General features: G+C 45.2%; 1 protein-coding gene across 3 annotated transcripts in view; it reads left to right on the top strand.

Moving 5' to 3' along the window:
• Positions 1–15,266, top strand: part of LOC139562672 (regulator of microtubule dynamics protein 2-like) — a 67,218-nt gene that overhangs the window by 46,617 nt on the left and 5,335 nt on the right. For all 3 annotated transcript variants that reach the window (XM_071380557.1, XM_071380559.1, XM_071380558.1), the window contains exons 6-7: positions 13,735–13,810; positions 14,989–15,066. In XM_071380557.1, coding sequence (XP_071236658.1) covers positions 13,735–13,810; positions 14,989–15,066 — 154 coding nt within the window. The remainder of the gene's footprint in view (positions 1–13,734; positions 13,811–14,988; positions 15,067–15,266) is intronic.

The raw sequence follows: 15,266 nt of genomic DNA, 5'->3' as shown, positions 1-15,266 counted from the left end.
TGCAATCAATAATACAGTAGAAAAATCTATAAACAGCATGTGCAAATGAGGTAGGATAAGAGAGGAAAGGCAATAAATAGGCCATGGTGGCGAAGTAATTACAATATAGCAATTCAATATAGGCTATCTCTGCAGTAGATTGCAACGCCGCCCCTTTGGCAGTTCTATCTTGGCGGAAAATGTTATAGTTAGGGATGGAAAATTCAGTGGTTTTCCTAAGCCAGGATTCAGACACGGCTAAGGCATCTGGGTTGGCAGAATGTGCTAAAGCAGTGAATAAAGCAAACTTAGGGAGTAGGCTTCTAATGTTAACATGCATGAAATTAATGATTTATTTCAGCTTTTATTTCTTTCATCACATTCCCAGTGGGTCAGAAGTTTACATACACTCAATTAGTATTTGGTAGCATTGCCTTTAAATTGTTTAACTTGGGTCAAACGTTTTGGGTAGCCTTCCACAAGCTTCCCACAATAAGTTGGGGGAATTTTGACCCATTCTTCCTGACAGAGCTGGTGTAACTGAGTCAGGTTTGTAGGCCTCCTTGCTCGCACACGCTTTTTCAGTTCTGCCCACAAATGTTCTATAGGATGAGGTCAGGGCTTTGTGATGGCCACTCCAATACCTTGACTTTGTTGTCCTTAAGCCATTTTGCCACAACTTTGGAAGTATGCTTGGGGTCATTGTCCATTTGGAAGACCCATTTGCGACCAAGCTTTAACTTCCTGACTGATGTCTTGAGATGTTGCTTCAATATATCCACATCATTTTCCACCCTCATGATGCCATCTATTTTGTGAAGTGCACCAGTCCCTCCTGCAGCAAAGCACTCCGACAACATGATGCTGCCATCCCCGTGCTTCACGGTTAGGATGGTGTTCTTCTGCTTTCAAGCCTCCCCCATTTTCCTCCAAACATAATGATGGTCATTATGGCCAAACAGTTCTATTTTTGTTTCATCAGACCAGAGGACATTTCTCCAAGAAGTACGATCTTTGTCCCCATGTGCAGTTGCAAACTGTAGTCTGGCTTTTTTATGGCGGTTTTGGAGCAGTGGCTTCTTCCTTGCCGAGCGGCTTTTCCGGGTATGTCGATATAGGACTCGTTTTACTGTGGATATAGATACTTTTGTACCTGTTTCCTCCAGCATCTTTCCAGGGTCCTTTGCTGCTGTTCTGGGATTGATTTGCACTTTTTGCACCGAAGTACGTTCATCTCTAGGAGACAGAACACGCCTCCTTCCTGAGCGGTATGACGGCTGTGTGGTCCCATGGGGTTTATACTTGCGTACTATTGTTTGTGCAGATGAACGTGGTTCATTCAGGCGTTTGGAAATTGCTCCAAAGGATGAACCAGACTTGTGGTCTACAATTATTTTCTGAGGTCTTGGCTGATTTCGTTTCATTTTCCCATGATGTCAAGCAAAGAGACACTGAGTTTAAAGGTAGCCCTTGAAATACATCCACAGGTACACCTCCAATTGACTCAAATTATGTCAATTACCCTATCAGAAGCTTCTAAAGCCATGACATATTTTTCTGGAATTTTCCAAGCTGTTTAAAGGCACAGTCAACTTAACTTAGTGTATGTAAACTTCTGGCCCACTGGAATTGTGATACAGTGAATTATAAGTGAAATAATCTGTCTGTAAACAATTGTTGGAAAAATGACTTGTGTCATGGACAAAGTAGATGTCCTAACCGACTTGCCAAAACTATAGTTTGTTAACAAGAAATTTGTGGAGTGGTTGAAAAACGAGTTTTAATGACTCCAACCTAAAAGTGTATGTAAACTTTCGACTTCAACTGTAGTGCAAAGCTCTTAGACTTACCCAGAAAGAATCACAGCTGTAATCACTGCCAAAGGCGCTTCTAACATTTATTGACTCAAAGTTGTGAGTACTTATGTAAATGTGATACTTCTAGTCATGTAGTGTATGTGGATACCTGCTCGTTGGACATCACATTCCAAAATCACGGGCATTAATATAGAGTTGGTCCCCCCTTTGCTGCTATAACAGTCTCCACTCTTCTGGGAAGGCTTCCACTAGATGTTGGAACATTGCTGAGTGGACTTGCTTCCATTCAGCCACAAGAGTATTAGCGAAGTCGGGCACTGATGTTGGGCAATTAGGCCTGGCTCGCAGTCGGCGTTCCAATTCATCCCAACGGTGTTTGATGGGGTTGAGGTCAGGGCTCTGTGCAGGCCAGTCAAGTTCTTCCACATCGATCTCGACAAGCCATTTGTGTATTGACCTCGCTTTGTGCACGGTGGCATTGTGATGCTGAAACAGGAAAGGACCTTCCCCAAACTTTTGCCACAAAGTTGGAAGCACAGAATCGTCTAGAATGTCATTGTACACTGTAGCGTTAAGATTTCCCTTCACTGGAGCTAAAGCCCAAACCATGGATAACAGCCCCAGACCATTATTCCTCCTCCACCAAACATTACAGTTGGCACTATGCGTTGGGGCAGGAAGCTGGCATCCGCCAATCCCAGATTCGTCCGTAGGACTGCCAGATGGTAAAGTGTGCTTCATCACTCCAGAGAACGAGTTTCCAGTCCAATGGGGGCAAGCTTTACACCACTCCAGCCAACACTTGGCATTACGCATGGTGATCTCAGGCTTGTGTGTGGCTGCTTGGCCATGGAAAACCCATTTCATGAAGCTCCTGATGAAGTGTTTATTATGCTGACATTGCTTCCAGAGGCAGTTTTGAACTCGTTATTGCAACCGAGGACAGACGATTTTAACGCGCTTCAGTGCTTGCTGGTCCCGTTCTGTGAGCTTGTGTGGCCTACCACTTCTCGGCTGAGCCGTTGTTGCACCTAAACGTTTCCACTTCACAATAATAGCACTTTGACCAGGGCAGCTCTAGCAGGGCATAAATTTGATGAACTGACTTGTTGGAAAGGTGGCATCCTATGACGGTCCTACGTTGAAAGTCACTGAGCTCTTCAGTAAAGACATTCTACTGCCAATGTTTGTCTACGGAGTTTGCATGGCTGTGTGCTCGATTTTAAACACCTGTCAGCAACGGGTGTGGCAGAAATACCCGAAAACCACTCATTTAAGGGGTGTCCACATACTTTTGTATATATATTTGCAAACATTTCTAAAAACATGTTTTCATTTTGTCATAATGGGGTATTGTGTGTAGATGGGTGAGGAGAAAAATGAATTAAATTAAGTCGAGAGGTATGATCAGTTTCTGAAGGCATTGGCTAAATAGATTTAATGTTGTGTGGTTATTCTTGTTGTGTTGGTGATAGTTGTATTGGTTCATGTTAATAAGCCTCATAGGGGCTCCCATGTCATCTACCTTCTTCTCAGAGAGAGTCCTTCTCAACCAAAGTTTGATGTTCATATTGAGCACTCCACCGTTTAGTTTTGTAAATTCAACCACCTCTCCTTATATCACCTCTGTGGCACATCACTTCCTGAAAATCTAAAGTAGATATAAACCCCACCTGGTTTTGATTAAAAAGTGTACCACCTTGCTTGGTGTGTAGAGAAAAATCCCCTTGCTTTTAATTAGTTCTCTGGAGTAGAAAGTAACCGCATGGATCCTGTTTGTGTTTGTGGAGGCCCCAATGCTGCATTCCTCATCTGAAACACTGGGGCCTGTCTGGACTTGACTGCTCATCATAGACCAACGAATGGAATACAGCTATAGTAGATTCTACTAGATTAAGCCCTCTGATTCTCCTGAAACTGTAAAGTTATTTCCCATAATGCACTGCTGAAATATACAAATTTGCCACCAATATAAATGGTGTGTGCGATTGCGATACGTGCTAATCATATTTTGTTGACCTGCATATTGCTAGTTATTCATCTCCCTCACATATAGCATAAGGAACCGATCCAACCTGCTATACGGTCCTCACCAGTTTTAATGTCATGACCCTAAACAAACCTAAATGAGTTTGTAGAGTTGCAAGCGTGATGTAGTCATTGAGTGCATGGCATATGAGACCATATAATCACATTTTGACTACTTTAATACACTAATTTGTCCAAATACTTATGATTTCGTCAAACAAGGGGAGTAGATACTGTGGTATCCCGGGAGGTCTACCCCCGGAGGTTGGCTGATAGAGGGGAGGTACGTGCCGCGATATTGACTCCCTCTGCTGGGAGTACCTGTGCTGGGCACCCCGATGCTGACGGCACCAATTAAGGGAGAGTGTCAACCAATACAAAACCTCCGATTAGTAGCGGACGTAGCCCAGCTGAAAGGTGGTACGTCGTAGGAGTCTAGCCCGAGTCAGTTCCTGGTCAAGTTAACGGAGGAAGATGACGTGGAGATGTATTTGTGCACCTTCGAAAGGACAGCGCAGCGTGAAGGGTGGCCCAAGCCCAAGTGGGACAGCCTTTTGGCACCCTACCTCTCCGGGAAGGCCCAGAAGGCCTACTTCGACTGGAACGCTGACCAGACAGAGCATTATGAGGGACTCAAACGCAAGATCCTGAGTCACCTTACCCAAGGGCTGTCTACTGACTTACGTACTATCCCTCCCAATAATCGATAAGGTTGTCCTGGATCGGTACGTTCGGTCCCTCTCCTACGAGTATGCAGGACCCCCAAAGCTTGGAGGATTTGCTGACTGCGGTGGAGACCCACCAGAACACCCAGGACCTGCTGAAAGGACCCCGGGCAGAGAGCGCAGACGCGGGAAGGGGGAAGAAATGTACCGAGAGAGATGAGGGGCTGAATGGGGCCCAGACGGAACCAGCCGTGGCCGTGAAGCTTGCGTGGAGCTGCCCTGGCCGGGAGGAGTCCATGCCCTCCGCGCACTGTCGCCTGTGCAACCCATGCCCAGCCGCGAGAGGTCTCCACTGGGCCCGAGTCGGACCAGGAGGGAGAAGTTATTTTGTTACGTTTATTTTATGTTGCCCAGTAAAGGCGTTTTTCCTGACTAGAGCCTCCCTGTCTCTGTGTCCATCTCTGTGCGCTCAAACCAAACGCCCCACGGTTTACCACAATACATAAAGTGCTTTTATGTCTAAAGAAGATGTGTATGAAAATACTTTATTATTCACTTGTCAATCGTTCGATCTCAAATCAAAAATGCTTGAGCAGAGACAAAATAAAAATGTTAGCTTCACTGTCCAAATACATATGGCAAGGACTGTAACTTGCAGTATGTTATGTGTACTTGCAAACACATTGTTTTACGAAGGCTAATCTTTTCCCCAGTGTGTGCATTTTCTAGGATTTACCAGTGAAATTGTCATTTGTGAACCAAACCTATCTTCGCTGAATGTTATTGGCCTCTTTAAATTGCTGTGTGTATTTTCCCATGGAAAAGTGTCACAGGGTGCCATGTGCCTGCTCTGTGAGCCAACAGTCCTGTTTGCCTTGCTCGTTAGGAAATAATTAGCGTTAGCTCATTCACACATACCACAGCTCACTGTTGTCAAGTAAAAGAGGGAGACATTTCCGTGTTTGTTTAGTTAATTAAGAACTACAGCTTAATCCTATATCCACTAATGGAGTTTGTAAGAAACTTAAAGCAGTTTGGGTCCGTGCCCCAGTTTAATGGACAGATGGGAAATTAGATAAAGCTCCCAGTTTGAGGTTGGAGTGCGTGCGTAAGTGTGGGGGACGGGCACTTAGGGCCAAACCGTTCCGGTGTTGCAAGATAGTTTATAAATCTGGGTTAACACTGTTTATTCTACTTACCATTTCCGTGAGAACTTATTGTCGTTCCTCAGACTTCTCAAACTTTCCCCTTGGCAGGCGTTGGTTTATGCTTGTTAATTATGATTTACATTTCCTCATACTATAAAACGACTGTCATGGTGTCCCCCCCCCAATTTCTTTTTTACAAGAACACTATCCACTTTTGTTCCATTGCTCTTTTCTAAGAACATTAGCTCATCTACTCCCACACACAGGTTGCCCAGGATTCAGAGTTCCTCCACCCCTGTGCTGTTTAGGTTTAGCCTGGGGTGCTGTCTGCCTGCTGGTCCTCTCTCTGAGTTCAATGAGTTCTCTATGTTTGGATCTGATGCTGAAATTAATCTGCTGCTTCCGCCAAGCAGTTGACACTTGCCCCCCCCCCCCCTTTGTCTTTGGCCAGTGGAGTGGGAGATTTCAAGGAAGAAGTGGATTGTAATAACCTTGCGCAATGTCCTGGCGATGACGGTGCTTTTCTCTGTTTCCTGTGACGCCATCCACCTCTCTTGATCTCTCCCTCGCTTCCTTTCTGTAAAAAGTTATGGGGGATATTGTTTCAGCAGGGGAAAAACCCCCAAACAACATGGGGGGGGGGTCCCCTGGGGCCAGACACACCACTTCTCACCCTCGCATCCACTCTCTTTCTCCTCCCCCCCTCTCTGCCTCTGGAGTCAAGGTGCTGTTTAACACATCGCAAATGTAAACTTTAAGCATTGGCTTATATTTCTACTTGAGAAATTGGCTTACGGTAGAGCTGCTGCCAGACTCATAAAAAAAAAAATGAATCTCAAATGGCAGGTGCAAATACCCTTCTTTGACACATTCTAACATACATCCTAGAGACCTTTATCGGACAGTCATATCCAGAAAGACTCACTGTAAAGTGTCTTGATGAAGCATTGGTAGGGGTATATAGGGACCGGACCTTTTTTTGGGCATAACAGTCTTTCCCTAGTTTCTAGTTTTTTTTTTTAGTAGCGGTGGCAACCACCGTCCAACTGGCAACCGCCGTGTCAGCGTGCCCGCCACAGGAGTCGATCGAGCGCGATGGGTCAAGGACATCCCGGCCGGCCAAACCCTCCCCTAACCCGGATGACGCTGGGCCAATTGTGCGCCGCCTCATGGGTCTCCCGGTCGCGGCCGGCTGCGACACAGCCCAGGATCGAACCAGGATCTGTAGTGACGCCTCTAGCACTGCGATGCAGTGCCTTAGACCGCTGCACCACTCGGGAGGCGAAATCAGTAGTTTTTGCTAACTTCATTTTATGTGATGTCAGAGCTCCAGTCCGCCCACATCGTAAATCATGGAGTTGAGTTTCGTTGGCTATGCCAGAGCAGCGTTACATGCTGAATAATAATACTTAACTCGGCCTAACCACTGAGAGACAGGAAAAATGTCCTGCGGTTAATATTGAGACAGCCCTCACCTGTGAGATGTTCCATATGAACTGTGATTAGTACGCACCTCTGTTATGCTACTCTGTGTTTCTCAACTCCACTCCACTCCCCTGACTTCACTTTAGATTTATAGCTGTTAATCATATTATATTGAATAGGACTACATAAAAACAAATGGAAGAGTTGTTGTTTTTCACTACAGTGTTTGCAGTCGTGACAATCGCTAATGTTCCTCGACAAACGATCATTTGTACAGTTTATTCTAGGCGGTTAGACGCTGCTTCTTTACAGGCTTGTTATTCATTGTCACTACATCAACTTGTGGTTATAAATGTGTTATGCATGGGTTAAATAGGGTTATAGGGTTTTGGGGCGTGTTATCCTCGTGGCTCCCTAGATACTAACTGTTGGGAACTTTTAGGCCATCTGGCAGACTACTTTACCTCCCCTAACCTTAATAGTCAGTATTTTATTTCGGATCCCCAGTAGCTGTTGCATAAGCAGCAGCTACTCTTCCTGGGGTCCACACAATATATAAAACCATGAAATTATGCAGAACACCAATAGACAAGAAGGGCTCAAGGACAGAACTGCACAAATTTAAAATGAGAATAAAACCAGATAAAGGTCCTACTGACAGTTATCCACATTACTGACAGTTACCCACATTGCTGACAGTTACCCACATTGCTGACAGTTACCCACATTGCTGACAGTTACCCACATTGCTGACAGTTACCCACATTGCTGACAGTTACCCACATTGCTGACAGTTACCCACATTGCTGACAGTTACCCACATTGCTGACAGTTACCCACATTGCTGACAGTTACCCACATTGCTGACAGTTACCCACATTGCAGACAGTTACCCCCACATCAATACATACACTGAGTCTACAAAACATCGAGAACACCTGCTCTGTCCGTGACAGACTGACCAGGTGAAAGCTGTGATTCGTTATTGATGTCACTTGTTAAATCCACTTCAATCAGTGTAGATGAAGGGGAGGAGACAGGTTAAAGAAGGGTTTTTAATCCTTGAGACAATTGAGACATGCATTGTGTATGTGTGACAAGATTTAAGTGCCTTTTTGAATGGAGTATGGTAGTAGGTGCCAGGCACACCGGTTTGTGACAAGAACTGCGACACTGCTGGGTTTTTCACGCTCAACAGTTTCCCGTGTGTATCAAGAATTATCCAGCACCCAAAGGACATCCAGCCAACTTGACACAAGCATTGCAGTCAACATGGGCAGTGTAGAGTGTGGAGTCCATGCCCTGATGAATTGGGGCAGAAAAGGGGTGTGTCACTCTATTAGGAAGGTGTTCCTAATGTTTGGTGTACTCAGTGTATACATATGCCAAAGATCTATTTAGGTCAGACAGGGGACAAACAAACCATTTATCCATCCATCCACCGGCTGTATTTATTCATTAACAGGTAGCTAGTTGGTCAGTGGTGTAGGACTTGCTAAAACATATCATCACACAGCAGAATGTTTTCATTGGAAGCCAGTCGGCTAAAAGCTGCAGATAGCATCTCCGCTATCTCATCGCGAGCCAACCAGCGGTGGTGTAGCCGCACCTCGCGCTGCCATAAGAAAATAAACAGGTACCGTTTTGTTACCGTTATATACAATTCGCCCACCATTTGCTTTGGCAGATAATAGATAAAGATCCTTTTGTAAGTGTGGTGTGGGTGGCACTTGTTTTATCGCCGTCTTATTTTGCAACACCCACTGTATAGGTGGTTTTAAAGCACATATGAATCACATGGAGCATATGCAAATTGGTACACAGAGCATACACACAATCCTAATACTTTCCTGCTAATCAGGCAACAGAATGTGAACATTGGCGGTTGGCACAACACACTTTTCTCAGAACCCACAGCTACAGGCTGGGGATAAACACACACCATCTCCCACTGTTTTATTTTGCCCCTTCCTTGTTCCCAGTGTCCCTTGTATGTTAAAGCTGCATGCTGGGATTCGAAAAACAACTAAACACAACACCTCACTTGTTTTGGACTAACAATCCATGAAATCCAAGCGATTGTTTTGGCCATATTTTGGAGCTATACACTGGCAACCATTCTAGAATTGAAATGACCATTGAACAGCTTCCCAAAGTACAGATTGGAGCTTTAATTGGGATAGAGAACAACGGAAAAGAGGGAAAGCAGCTGATCTTATCTCTCCTTCTCAAGTTGTTTAATGAGGAGCTTGACTGGGAGGTTTCGCTATACCCGCAATAACATTGCTAAATGTGTACAACCGAAAGGTTGCTGGTTTGAATACCAGAGCCGACAAGGTGGGGAGAAAAATCTATCGCTGTGCCCTTGTCGGATGAGAGGGATTTACTCCAGACACCCGAACAGGCCCTCATCCCCGTCATTCGCAGAAAGTGACGGAGGTTGGAAAGAGACGGAGGTTGGGGTGCCTTGTGAGGATCTGGCTAATCTGCCTTTGCCATCGGTACTATTGGCCAATGTACAATCTCTGGATAATAAAGTGAACGAACTACAAGCACGTATATCCTACCTACCGGACATTAAAAACTGTAATATCTTATGTTTCACTGAGTCGTGGCTGAATGACGAAATGAATAGCATACAGCTGGCGGGTTATGCACTGTATCGGCAGGATAGAACAGCAGCCTCTGGTGTCAGACAAGGGGTGTCAGCCTATGTATATTTGTAAACAGCAGCTGGTGCACTATATCTAAGGAAGTCTCAAGGTTTTGCTCGCCTGAGGTAGAATATCTCATGATAAGCTGTAGACCACACTATCTACCTAGAGAGTTTTCATCTATATTCTTCGTAGCTGTCTATTTACCACCACAAACCGATGCTGGCACTAAGACCGCACTCAATGAGCTGTACACAGCCATAAGCAAACAGGAAAACGCTCATCCAAAGGTGGCGCTCCTAGTGGCCGGTGACTTTAATGCAGGGAAACTTATATCCATTTGACCTAACTTCCTGCTGTGCAAAATGTGCAACCAGAGGGGGAAACAACTCTAGACCACCTTTACTCAACACACAGAGACGCGTACAAAGCTCTCCCTCGCCCTCCATTTGGAAAATCTGACCATAATTCTATCCTCTTGATTACTGCATACAAGCAAAAATTAAAGCAGAAAGCACCAGTGACTCAGTCAATAAAAAAGTGCTCAGATGAAGCAGATGCTACAGGACTGTTTTGCTAAGATTGAATCGTACTACACCAGCTCCGACGCTCGTCGGATGTGGCAGGGCTTGCAAACTATTACAGATTACAAAGGGAAGCACGGCTGAGAGCTGCCCAGTGACACAAGCCTACCAGACAGGCTAAATAACTTCTATGCTCGCTTCGAGGCAAGTAACACTGAAACATGCATGAGAGCATCAGCTGTTCCGGACGACTGTGTGATCACGCTCTCCGCAGAGTCAGACGGGTTACCAGGACGTGTACTCAGAGCATGCGATGACCAACTGGCAAGTGTCTTCACTGACATTTTCAACTTCTCCCTGTCTGAGTCTGTAATAGCAACATGTTTCAAGCAGACCACCATAGTCCCTGTGCCCAAGAACACTAAGGTAACCTGCCTAAATACTTCCGACCCGTAGCACTCACGTCTGTAGCCATGAAATGCTTTGAAAGGCTGGTCATGGCTCACATCAACACCATTATCCCAGAAACCCTAGACCTACTCCAATTTGCATACCGCCCCAACAGATCTACTGATGATGCCATCTCTGTTGCACTCCACACTGCCCTTTCACACCTGGACAAAAGGAACACCTATTTTAGAATGCTGTTCATTGACTACCACTCAGCGTAAAACACCATAGTGCCCCCTAAGCTCATCACTAAGCTAAGGACCCTGGGACTCAACACCTCCCTCTGCAATTGGATCCTGGACTTCCTGACGGGCCGCCGCCCGGTGGTAAGGGTAGGTAACAACACATCCGCCACGCTGATCCTCAACACGGGGGCTCCTCGGGTGCGTGCTCAGTCCCCTCCCGTACTCCCTGTTCACTCATGACTGCATGGCCAGGCACGACTCCCAACACCATCATTTAAGTTTGCCGATGATACAACAGTGGTAGGCCTGATCACCGACAATGACAAGACAGCCTATAGGGAGGAGGTCAGAGACCTGATTGTGTGGTGCAAGGACAACAACCTCTCCCTCAACGTGATCAAGACAAAGGAGATGATTGTGGACTACAGGAAAAGGAGGACCGAGCACGCCCCCATTCTCATCAACGGGGCTGTAGTGGTGCAGGTTGAGAGCTTCAAGTTCCTTGGTGTCCACATCACCAACAAACTAACATGGTCCAAGCACACCAAGACAGTCGTGAAGAGGGAACGACAACACCTATTCAGGAGACGAAAAAAATTTGGCATGGGTCCTCAGATCCTCAAGGTTCTGCAGCTGCACCATCAAGAGCATCCTGACGGGTTATCTCTGCCTGGTATGGCAACTGCTCGGGCTCCGACATCAAGGTACTACAGAGAATAGTGTGTACGGCCCATTACGTCACTGAGGCCAAGCTTCCTGCCATCCAGGACCTTTATACCAGGCGGTGTCAGAGGAAGGCCCTAAAAATTGTCAAAGACTCCAGCCACCCTACTCATAGACTGTTCTCTCTGCTACCGCTCAGCAAGCGGTACCGGAGCGCCAAGTCTAGGTCCAAGAGGCTTCTAAACAGCTTCTGCCCCCAAGCCATAAGACTCCTGAACATCTAATCAAATGACTACCCAGACTATTTGCATTGCTCCCCCCCCCCCCCCCCCCCCCCCTCTTACGCTGCTGCTACTCTGTTATTATCTATGCATAGTCACTTTAAAAACTCTACCTACATGTACATATTACCTCGACTAACCGGTGCCCCCGCACATTGACTCTGTACCTGTACCCCCTGTATATAGCCTCGATATTGTTATTTTACTGCTGCTTTTTTTAGGTATTTTTGATTTGAGCAAAGCACTTAGCCCTAATTGATCCATGGGCGCTGTAAAATGGCGACCCTGGCCGTGACCCCACTCCCTACAGGTGTCTCAGGGCAAGTTGAGACGTGCAAAGAAATGCATTTCAATTGCACACTTGTGTGTAACAGGACAAGCATCCCCCAAATTTCTCTCTTTGTTATGGCAAGCCTAAATTAGTTCAGGAGTAAAAATGTGCTTAACAAGTCACATAATAAGTTGCATGGACTCACTCTGTGTGCAATAATAGTGTTTATCATGATTTTTTTTAATGACTACCTCATTTCTGTACCCCACACATACAATTATCTGTAAGGTCCCTCAGTCAAGCAGTGAATTTCAAACACAGATTTAACCACAAAGACCAGGGCGGTTTCCAATGCCTCGCAAAGAAGTGCACCTATTGGTAAATGGGTTAACATTTAAAAAGCAGACACTGAATATCCCTTTGAGCGTGGCGAAGTTATTCGTTACACTTTGGATGGTGTGTCAGTGCACCCAGTCACGACAAAAGATACAGGCGTCCTTCCTAACTCAGTTGCCGGAGGAAGGAAACTTCTCAAGGATTTCACCATGAGGCCAATGGTGACTTTTTAAAACAGTTACGGAGTTTAATGGCTGTGATGGGGGAGAACTGAAGATGGATCAACAACATTGTAGTTACTCCACAATACTTACCGAAATGACAGAGTGAATAGAAGGAAGTCTGTACATAATACAAATATTCCAAAACATGCATCCTGTTTGGAACAAGGTACTAAAGTAATACTGGCAAAAATGTGGCTTAGCAATTCACTTTTTGTCTCGAATACAAAGTGTTATGTTTGGAGCAAATCCAATACAACACATTCATGAGTAGCACTCCCCATATTTTCAAGCGTAGTGGTGGCTGCATCATGTTATGGGTATGCTTGTAATCATTAAGGACTGTGGAGTTTTTCAGGATAAAAAAATAAATGTAATGGAGCTAAACATAGACAAAATCCTTGAGGAAAACCTGGTTCAGTCTGATTTCCACCAGACACTGAGTTTAATTCACCTTTCAGCAGGACAATAACCTTAAACACAAGGCCAAATCTACATTGGAGCTGCTTACCAAGTAGACCGTGAATGTTCCTGAGTGGCCGACTTACAGTTTGAACTTAAATCTGCTTGAAAATCTATGGCAAGTTATATAAAATGGTTGTCTAGCAATGATCAACAAACAATTTGACGGAGCTTAAAGCAATTTCAGGGAGGAAAAAATAGGCAAATGTTGCACAATCCAGGTGTGGAAAGCTCTTACAGACTTACTCAGACAGACCCACAGCTGTAAACGCTGCCAAAGGTGCTTCTTCTACAAAGTATTTGAAATAGAGGTGTAAATGCGATTATTTCTGTACTTCATCTTCAATAAATGAGCAACAATTTCTAAAAACATGTTTTCACTTTGTTATTATGGGGTATTGTGTGTAGATGGGTGAGGGGGAAAAAAATATATTTAATCCATTTTGAATTCAGTTGTAACACAACTAAATATGGAATAAGTCAAGGGGTATGAATACTTTCTGAGGGCACTGTATCTGTCTCTCACTTTCAAAAGGCTTCATTGGCATGACAAAATGACATATTCAAAATTGCCAAAGCAACATTGTCGAGCGACTTTCTCAATTCTCTGTCTCTGTTTCTCTAGGTACGCCATAATGTGTGGAATCATGACAGAGTACGAGACTGTGCAGAACAGGATAAAGAATGGCTACATCTTCAAAGTAAGTGATTTTTTTTGACAGACCGTCTACACACAAAGCCATATCTTTATGTAGTCACTGATTCAAGTGTTTGTTTTGTGTGTACTTGAAGCATGTCAGACCTTACCTACATTAGCAGCACCTGAGGTGATGGCAGGCACACAGATGGAGTTTAGCAATAATAAGACAGGGTAACTGAGGTGAGGTCGGGGCGTGTGCTTTTCCAGAACTTCCCCTGTGGTCTCGCTCAGTCAGTGTTGGTTCCCAGCTATGTCGAGGGTCCTCCCCGGTCATACAACCACAAGTTGACAGCCGAAGAATCACCCTCGGTCTTATTTAGGTCAGGTATCCCTCAAATTAAATGTAAAAAAAAAAATCCTATTCATACGGTTATTGTCAGTGCTTGTATACACTGACTGCTGTACAGGCGTTACCCTTATTGACTGTGGGCTCTATTCAGATCACTCCCCTCACTGTCCAGCAGCATACCACCCTACATCCCACGGCTGGCTTGCCTCTGAAGTTAAGCAGGGCTGGTCCCTGGATGGGAGACCAGATGCTGCTGGTGTGGCACTCTTTCGGAGGAGGCACTCTTTCATCTGGTCTAAAAAAATATCCCAGTTCCCCAAGGCAGTGATTGGGGACATTGCCATGTGACGGGTGCTGTCTTTCGGGATGAGACGTTAAACGGGTGTCCTGACTCTCTGGTCACTGAAGATCCCATGGCACTTATAGTAAGAGTAAGAGTAGGGTGTTAACCCTGGTGTCCTGGCTAAATTCCCAATCTGTCCCTCAAACCATCATGGCCACCTAATCATCCACAGCTTCCAATTGGCTGTTTTCTCTCCCCTGTAACTATTCCCCAGGTTGTTGCTGTTAATGAGAATGTGTTCTCGCTCAATTTACCTGCTAAAATAAGGGTTAAATAAATAAAACACCCAGAAGCATGGGTTGCATAATGGCTGAGACTGGGGAAACCGCACGCAGCATTTATATAAAAAAAATATGAGAGAGAAAAAGAACAGGGGGAGGGAAAAGGGTTGCATGACAAATAGGAGCTTGTGATGCATGTGCGTGTGTGAGAGATTTTTTTTGTGGCATAGTTGTGGGTAGGTGTGGAGCAGGACAGATCAGGTCAGAGGAAAATGTGTGGTGTGATGAATCAACGCTTAATGCCGTCTGTCCTCTTCTGTGTTCAGGATCATCTGGATAAGGCCATCGAGCTGAAACCACAGGATCCTATGTCTTACTACCTGCTGGGCCGCTGGTGCTATGCTGTATGTGACACACACACACACACACACACGAACCCAAGTCAACCATACAGTGAGGAATACACTCGCTGAAAAGTGATCAATGTAGAAGCTTTGAGAAGGAGTCATTAGCCTATGGAACGATGGTGGTGGTCAACACACACAGATACACACACACACACACACAAACACCCTCCACATACCCTCCCATGTGTAGCTAGCTG

This window comes from Salvelinus alpinus, chromosome 32, assembly GCF_045679555.1.
Source record: "Salvelinus alpinus chromosome 32, SLU_Salpinus.1, whole genome shotgun sequence".
Classification (NCBI taxonomy): domain Eukaryota; kingdom Metazoa; phylum Chordata; class Actinopteri; order Salmoniformes; family Salmonidae; genus Salvelinus; species Salvelinus alpinus.
The sequence above is the reverse complement of the archived record's forward strand: the minus strand, read 5'-3'. Positions and strand labels throughout refer to the sequence as shown.